Source organism: Grammomys surdaster, unplaced genomic scaffold, assembly GCF_004785775.1.
Source record: "Grammomys surdaster isolate TR1022 unplaced genomic scaffold, NIH_TR_1.0 126278, whole genome shotgun sequence".
Lineage (NCBI taxonomy): Eukaryota > Metazoa > Chordata > Mammalia > Rodentia > Muridae > Grammomys > Grammomys surdaster.
Window position 1 is genome coordinate 7,162,356 of NW_021621078.1, and position 9,212 is coordinate 7,171,567.

Here is a 9,212-nt window from a genome sequence, read left to right on the forward strand (position 1 = left end):
ACACACACACACACACACACACACACACACACACACACACACACACAAAGGTCATGGTAAGAGCTATGAGCTCTAGAACCAACATGGTAAAAGAGAACCACAAGGAGTCCCCTGACTGCCACACTCTGATGGACATGCCTATCTCCACAAAAATTAATGTAACTTTAAAAGGTTAAATTTCAAAGTCATAACCAGGAAACATATGTTGATGATTGGTTGTCAGCCTAGCCTTTAATGGCTGAGCCAGAATATTTGCCTAGCATATGTGAAGGTCCTGGGTTCAATCCTCAATAGAGAAGGAAGAGAGGGAGATGGGGAAGAAAGAGGAGGAAAAGATACAAACATCATGGTAATTATGTTTTCTATATAAAATATAAATTTTTATTTATATTCCATGTTCATTTGTATGTTGCCTGCATGTATGTCTGTGTGAGGGTGTCAGAGCCTTGGAACTGGAGTTAGAGACAGATATGAGCTGCTATGTGGTTGCTGAGAATTGAACCCAAGTCTTCTAGAAGAGCAGCCAGTGCTCATAACTGCTAAGCCATCTCTCCGGGCCCAAAACCTGGTGTTTTTGACAGTATAGTTATAAAGTATAAGACAGTCCACAAATGTTTATGGGCAAAGTTCTGAACTTAGGGTACTGTTGCCAACTAAGTCTCTGTGTTATTTAGAACCAGCTCAAAGCAGACAAAATAAAACAGCATAGTTGGCTCTAAGATCATAATAGAGCTAGGCATGCCTAGCTCTATTACCAGCAGCTGTCATATCCCTGACTTTTCCCATTCCCACTTAGAGTGTGAGAGCTTCAATTTAACTTTGGTCTATCTTACTTTCTACCAGATGCAAAATTTGAAGAAAGCCAAAGTTCCAGGACATGGATCTACAATATTTGTGGTAGAAGAACAAAGCTTAGGAAATTTTCTTTTAAGTGAGAAAACTAACCTGAGTATGGTAGCATACGCCTGGAAACAAGACCCATGTCTCAAAATAAAAATTAGGCCAGGCATAGTGGCGCACAGTAAAGACAGATGGATCTGTGAACTGAAAGTCAGCCAGAGGTACACAGTAAGACCCTGTCTTAAAAAGACATTAGCTGGGTATGGTGAATACATGTCATTTTTCACTGCTTGAGCAGAAGTGACAGAATAACTCACAAGTTTGAAGCCACCCAGGACCACAAAGCAAGTCGCAGGCCAGCCAAGAATACAGAGAGACCCTGTCATCACTAAAAATAAAAGACATAAAAATAGGGACTGGGAAGTCAGCTTAATCCATCAAGTACCTGCAGTACAAACGTGAGGACTTGAATTCTATCTCCAAAACTTAAAACATACACAAACGCCGGGCAGTGGTGGCACACGCCTTTAATCCCAGCACTCTGGAGGCAGAGGCAGGCGGATTTCTGAGTTCGAGGCCAGCCTGGCCTACGGAGTGAGTTCCAGGACAGCCAGGGCTACAGAGAGAAACTGTCTCGAAAAACCATACATACATACATACACACACACACACACACACAAAAACTGGTAATATCAAACAGCAAGTTCATGCCAACTTCTGGATTTCATGATAAATTTAAGAACCCTTTGTCATAACTTCCTTCTACTTAGTGTGCTTAAATAAGCCCCTGGAACTGTTCTAATAGGCCTTGTCAAGTGTTCAGTTACAGAATGAGCTCAATCTATAAAAAGGTTATATGGGCAACACCACCCACCAATTTGGATTTAACAGCACTTAACTGTAGCAAACTAGTCACATAGTGGTACTGCTACTTACTACCCATTGATAGATTCTATTATACGGGTATCTGGGCTATCTGAAATACTAATTACATGCCCACCAGTCCTCCTCCAAAAATGTTCCACATGTTATTTAAGGACATTTCTATAAACGAAAGGGTGGGGGTATTTTAGAAATACTCTGTATTAATGTGTGACATTAGCCACAGCCCAGAGACACTGATAATATCAAGGGTAGTTTTTTGTTTAGTTTTTAAGAATTTAAATGATGAATTAGATTTGAGCTGTGAGTACACTAAGGAGGCCAGAGGCCTATGTAAGCCCTGGTTGGCCTGGAACTCACTATGGATCAGGCTGGCCTCAACAAGACTTCTCCCCCACCCCCGCCTCTGCTTCAAAAGTGCGGGGAATTAAAGTCAGGTGCCACCAAGCTCAGAGTCAATTAGGGCTTTAAGAAAGACAGGAACTTTGCTTGGTATAGCCTTCCAGTAACCTAGTGCTCGGGATGCTGAGATAAGGTCAAGTATGGGCCTAGGTTGAGCAACACTGAACATCCTTTACAAAGGGTAAAGGGGGGGAGATATGTCTTCATTGATCCACAGTATCAAAAGAGAGAAATCATGGACCTTGAATGTGAGCAGACCACATAAATCCTTACTCATTATGCCTTGAGATGAACTTTGGTTTCTATAGAAAAATGCTAAAATACTTTATCTTCAGATAAATCACAAGCATCAACAGACTCTAGAGATCTAGAGACGTCAGCGATGTATCGCTACCTAGCTATATGGTGTGGTGCTGCTGCCTTCACTTAAAAAAACAATCACCAATTCAAGGCTAGACATCAAGACCCATTCAAAACAAAACAAACCCTACAGGGTTGGAGAGATGGCTCAGTGATTAAGAGCAATTACTGTTCTTGCAGAAGCCCAGATTTGAGCTCCCAGCACCTACATGGTAGTTAATGACCACCTGCTACTCCAGTTTCAGGCGGTAGGACACCCTCTTTTGACCTTCAAGGGCACCAGGTATACACATGGTATACTTTCACAGGGAACAACCCTTTTAAAAAAACTGTTTTGAAACTATTAAAGAAACAAGCATACTGCACACATATTCTGTACTTTCTTAGTCAATTACATGTGTCTTTTGTAAGAGCTGAGGAGAATACACTGGTCTAAAGGTCCCCCAAATGCTGAATGCTGGGTCTGAATGGTCTATAGATCTGTACCAGCACCTTATCAATGTACTATGTCTATAGGTCTGTACCAACATCGTATCAATGTACTACCTCCAAATAAGTTTTCTGACTGTTAAAAGGGAGGTGACACTATTTGTCAATACTGTTACAGAAGGTAAGCCTGTGCTTATTATGCTTTTATTCTGCCAGGCATCGAATGAACACAGTGTGTGCTCAGCAGGCACTCACTCAATCGCTTAGTTAACATACTCAAGCCCTGTTTCTACTTTAAGACAATGTCTGGCTTCATTGCAAAGATTTACATCCTCCCTGCCTCAACCTCCTACTGGAATTAGTCATGAGCCCTACTGCCCTGCTTCAGAACATTTTTTAATGAAAGGTGAAGAGGTCGGCTCATGGTTAAGAGCACTTGTTCTTGCAAAAGACCCAGGTTTGACTCTCAGCACACACATGGTCATGGCTCACAACTACTTTGTAAGTCCAGCTCCAGGGGATTCAACATCCTCTTCTGACTTCTACGGGTATCAGGCATTCATTCATGTGGTACAAAGACATACTAGAAGGCAAAACCCTCACCCAGAAAATAAGAGCAGTTCTTAGTTAGGAAAGTGAAAAGAGACCCTGTGAGATAGCTCAGGTGAAGACACCTGCATCAAGACACCTGCTCATTTTCCAGGACCTACATAGTGGAAAGTTTTCCATTGGTTGTCCTTTGACCTCCACACATGTGCCATAGCACACAGCACACACATGCACAGCCAGGCATAGTGACACACACCTTTGATCCCATCACTCAAGATGCAGAGGCAGGTGGATCTTGAGTTGAGCTCGAGGCCAGCCTGGTCTACAGACTGAGTTCCAGGACAGTCAGAGCTACATAGTGAGACCATTTTCAAAGAAACAAAATGAACAAAAAACAACGCACATACATCATACAAATGAAATTTAAGATGAGCCTCCTTAGAGAAAATTCACAGTAGTAAAAATCACTTCAAATAACAGTGATTTATCAACTCATAGTATCCTCAAATTGTGTACCACAAAAGAAAATGCACGATGTTGTACAAAAATCCAATGCAGTGTCCCTTTATTTTGGAATGGAGGAGGTGTGACAGTGTCATGTAACCTCAAATTCACTACATGCAGACGCAGTTAGCCTTAAACCCCAGATTCTTGTCTTGTCCCTTTGAGCACTAGGGTTACAGTATGTATCACCCACCTTGTGAAGACCATCCCTTGCAAACAAAGGCAGGGGTAGACATGACTGTGAGCACACTTAATCCCAGCACTTTGGAGACACAGAAAAAGAGGGACTCCTGAGTTCCAAGCCAACATAGTGAGACCCTGTCTCTGAGTGAGTGAGTGAGTGAGTGAGTGAGTGAGTGAGTTCCCCATCCTTCCCTAACTAGCACAGTATGTTTTAGTAATGAGACTTTAGTGTTTTAAAACAGCTCTCAAGCCAATGACTCAGAACAGATGCATTTCTGGTATTTCAGTATTCAGAGTGTTGTCCCAAGTGATGGGAGGAGGGACCTCAACAACAAGCCACACCCCATAGAGCCAATTTTCCCTCCCTTTTCTTTTAAACATAGAGAGTCTATGCAACTCTGGCTAGCCAAGAACTCAGACATCTGCCTGCACCTGCTTCCTGAGTGCTGGGACTGAAGGTATGTGCCATCCCACCTGGCTAATTTGTCTTTTTCAGACAGGGTTTCATAACTCAGGCTAGCCTAGAACTTGAGATCTTCTTGCCTTGTCTTCTAAGTGTAGTTTAAAGGAATGTGCCACCATTCTAGGCTCCACTGAGCCAATCTGAGCAGGATGGAGTTTAGGGAAGACAAAAGCAGAACCACCACACATTTATTTAGACAGGTTGTCTCTAAAGAGCCCCTGGCTGTCTGTCCCAAAACTCACTACAGACCAGGCTGGCCTCAAACTCAAAGTCAAATATTACATATGTTGACCACTCTGATCCTAGAAAATGGGAAAAAAAATATTCCTTTTTTTGGACAGGCCAAGCTCAGCTGCTTGGGAGGCTGAAGCTGGAGGATGGTAATTTCAAGGCCTGTTCAAGACCACCCTAGGCAAATTAGTGAGACCCTGTCTCAAAATATAACAGCTGGATACAGTTCCATGGTAGATCACTTGCCTAGGATGCACAAGGCTCTTTCTTCCTCTTCTATACTAATGTGTTTTAAATGTATGAAAGTTATAATTTGCTTGCCTATTACAACTTGATTAATATGGCTACAAATATACAAAAACAATCTATTTCTTCAACTACTGACTTGTTAAGAGATTACTAAACTAGGCTGGACATATTGCCATACTCCCCAACACTTAAGAGGCAGAAGGAAGGTCTCTGAGTTCGAGGCCAGCCTGGTCTATAGTGAGTTTTAGGACAGCCAGGGGCTCTTTAAAGACAATCTGTCTCAATGAATGAATGAATGAGGAGGATGAAGGGAGAAAGGGAGAGAATATTAACAATTAAAATGAACAGTCATAGACTCAAGCTTTATTTTTTTTCTATATAAACCCCTAAACAGTTTTGTTCTTGAAACAGCTTCTCACCTCCTTTTCTAAGACCATTAAGTAATCTACATAAATTGTTTTCTATTCCCTATGGGGAAAGTAAAAGATACTTCAGGCACCAGGTTCCACCCAGCATGCAAAATACAAGAAAAAACTAAGACAGCAGCAAGAAGGCAGTTAAAAGGCCAACATTTACACAGTACCCAAAACTCAAGAGGATTCCAATGCATTATTTCACTACCCTTGGCACTTTATTTACTTAGTGATTACTACTATAATCAATTTTTGTTACACTAGTAAGACTGAATTACCAGTCAATAGAATAGGAATGATCACTTCCTTTGACTGCCTTCTTCCTCTTCCTTTCTCAAGCCAAATCACAGGAGTGCTTCCTATTTCCTTCCCTTATTAAGTGTCTGCAAGGGAACACACAGTCACCACGAGGCTTTACTAGAACCCTATACTCAATAGCCAATAAGGCTAAGCTTCGGTCAAAAATCCTCATCATTCAAACCCTGAGTATGATTTAAAACTTGTCATTTATCTGGATGCTACAACCATGCTTGCAAATCCCTTTTTAAAATGACTTAAAAACAAATCAAAAAAGCTTCCCCCATACCTCCTTTTGGGGTGGGGGGTAATCATATTTACATAAAGCCTAAATCACCACAGTCTTCAAATGTAATTTCGTATTTCCTCCCAAGAACCCAGGATTAAGGGGGAGGTGAGAAGGAAAACCTCCAGTACAGCCAATTCTCCCGGTTCAAAACATACTACAGACAAGGCTTACCTGGAGCTGCATTCCTATTTCCCATCCCACCTCCTCCAGCTCCCAACAGGAACCTAATTCAGTACAAACTTAAATCTGCAAGACAAAATTTAGTTCAGTGTCTTTCCTAAATTGGAGGTTTTGAGGCCTGCTGTTCTACTTTCCAAATGCTGGAACGGTGACTTTGACAAAGACTCTACGATTGGTTCAAAAGCTGCCACAGGAGAAAAAGGCATTCAAGGAAAAGGGTCTGACCTAACATTTGAGAAGCAAACGGTTTAACTAATTTGGAAAAAAATTGAAGAACACTTAATTCCAAACTTGTCTCATTCGACCATACCACTCCCAAAACATTAAACTCACAGGACCCAGCCTGACTTAGTGTTCATGTCTTTCATCTCAGCACAGGGAGAGGCGGAGACAGTTGGGTCTCGGGGTTCAAGACCAGCCTGGTCTACATAGTGTGTTTCAGAACACTCAAGAGCTACATAGCAATTAATTAAATCACATGAACCATGTATGTGACTTTTCAGTTTTAAATACTAGTTTAATGGCCTATTGCCTAACTCAAGTATCTAGGTACAAAATTAAGAGAATTTTGTACCTAAGCTATATAGACACAGTAGATATGTCAATGAAATTCTCAAACAAGACTAAACTCAAATTAGCAGGAGCTAAGAAGTGGCTAAGCTGAAAGAGCACTCATCTAGCATGTACTAGGGTTCCATCACCTGGAGGTGAGGGAGGTGTCAAATGAACAAAGAGTAACTACTGAAAATTGCACATATAGACATTCACTTAAAATGGATAAAACAGAGCTGTGGTGTAGCACACAGTATTTGAGCACTTGTCTTTCCTTCATGCAACCCTGGGTTCGAGCCCTAATCATCTAACAATGACAAAAAGAAAAACTACAATCTTCTACATTCCTAATTCAAAATCCCCAAGCCTCAACTGAGTGCTCAAAATAGGTAAAGATTACCAAGCCAAGCAAGAACATGCATTCCAAACTTGGGTTGTCAACCAAGTGTTACTAAACATTATTTGAACTAACAGGTCTACCCATGCTTCAGAACTCTTGAGTGTGAATAGTAAAATCATCAATTTTACAAAAACGGGTAAATGGAGGCACTGGCACTGCAAAGGGCAATCAGTACTAAGAAGTCCTGGCTAGCCTGGTCTCCTGTATTCTATCCATCAGAACTCCGTGCTTGTGAAGGTTGAGGGAGAAAAAAAAATGCAGGAACTTTGGGATATCCTGGGTAAGAACAAACGGAGCATGAGTGAGACTGTGCACCTCCCCGGAAGAAGGCGAGGCTGAAAAGCCCCCAAAACCCTCAACTCCAAGGTGTGTCGGCCTAAGGGAAGAAATCCAATCGCAGCATCTCAGCTTGCCTCCACCCAAGGATGATCTGCAGTGATTTCCAAACACTCCACCCTCACCAAAGACTACTCTCCAATGTCGGCCCAAAGAAGCCGTTCGCTCCAGAGGCTTCTCCTTTGTGAGGCTCCACAGCCGCCGCCCCACACTGGGCCTCCGGGGAAAAGCCACCGCCCCCACCCGCCATATTTCCCTGAAAGGCGCCCGCGCTACAGCTCCTAGATCCCGCCCTGTCCCGAGCGACCGGTGCTGTTTCTCACATCACCCCACCCAATTGCCCTCCACACCCCGCGCGGTCCCGAAAGCTCCCGTGGGGATTGCACGCCGGGAGACGGCACCCGCCATCTCCTCCCCCACCCCCGCCCGAGGACTCGCCCTCCCCCTCCAGCCGCCATTTTACAACCAACTCCTCCACCCTACACCCCGGCCTGCTGGCTGGCGAGCGTCTGCAAGCTAAGGACACCGGAGGGGTCAAATTCCTAGGCCCGGAGACTTCCACCGCTCCGGGAGCCCGCAGGCCATTTCCTGCTTCACGACCCACGTCCCAAGCCAGGCTCGGAGACGATGCCGCCATTTTGTCTCCGGTTCCCGGCCTCTGTGGGCGGCGGCGGAGGGTCCGAGACTTCCAGCCCCCCGACACCCCCCCAACTCACCGTCGTATCGCTCGGCCTGCTCTGCCAGCTTCGCCTGGTACACCAGATCCTCCCGATCATCCATAGCGGCAGCGGCTCCGGCAGGGTCTGCGCGACGGATGGAAGCGGATAGCGTCTCCGACTCTCTCAGCTTCTCGCTCCGCGTCCGAGCAGTAAAAATGGCGGCGCCTCAATCCGGGACTTCCGCCTGCGCACGCGGACAACTGCTCAGCTCTATGGCAACCGCTCCCTGGCAACTGGCGCGGGGGGGCGGGTCCCGGAGATCGGCGCCAGAAAAGGCTGGAACCAGCATGATGGATGCCCCGCCTCCGTCGGCTCAGCGGGCGGCCCTGTGGCGAGGCGGGAACTGCGACTGCGACAGAGAACGGCCCCTGGAGCGGCTGAAGGCGAGGTCGGCCTGTGCTGCGGGAGGGGAGTAAGCCAGGAGCCTATGCTGGGCGACCGCGGGCTGGCCTGTGGGCGGCAGAGCGAGAGGCTTGATGGATTCTTGCTATGGCAGGCCTTCCTCATTGAGATCAACCTGCCCTGTGCACTCTAGTACATTTTTCTCATCCGTAGACCCTTTTCGGACCCTTTTAACCTCTAGGTAAAGAATTGATGCCGGGTAGTGGTAGCACACACCTTTAATACCCGCACTTGGGAGACAGAGACAGATGGTAGTTCGAGGCCAGCCTGGTCTGCAGAGTGAGTTCCAGGACAGCCAGGGCTACACAGAGAAACCCGTCTCTTAAAAAAAAAAACAAAGAAAGAAAGAAAGAATTGATAAGTGAGAAGGGAGAGCTTGAGTTTTCATGCATCATCGTCTCTCTTACACACTGTAAGCATTTTCTTCTCCCCTCTAGACGTATTTTATCTCTTTGATCCATCGTAGATAGGACTTTTGTTCAGTCTCTGTTTTTGCCTCCCGTATTGGTGGGTGTGTTTAATCCCAGCACTA

At 44.9% G+C, this 9,212-nt stretch overlaps 1 protein-coding gene across 1 annotated transcript in view; it reads right to left on the minus strand.

Annotated features, from left to right (window-relative positions):
- Nucleotides 1-8,480, minus strand: part of Ywhae (tyrosine 3-monooxygenase/tryptophan 5-monooxygenase activation protein epsilon) — a 37,212-nt gene extending 28,732 nt beyond the window's left edge. Inside the window, exon 1 of the mRNA XM_028759330.1 lies at nucleotides 8,276-8,480. Within this exon, the coding sequence (XP_028615163.1) occupies nucleotides 8,276-8,339 (64 nt within the window). The 5' untranslated portion in view covers nucleotides 8,340-8,480. The remainder of the gene's footprint in view (nucleotides 1-8,275) is intronic.
- Nucleotides 8,481-9,212: the final 732 nt, after the last annotated feature.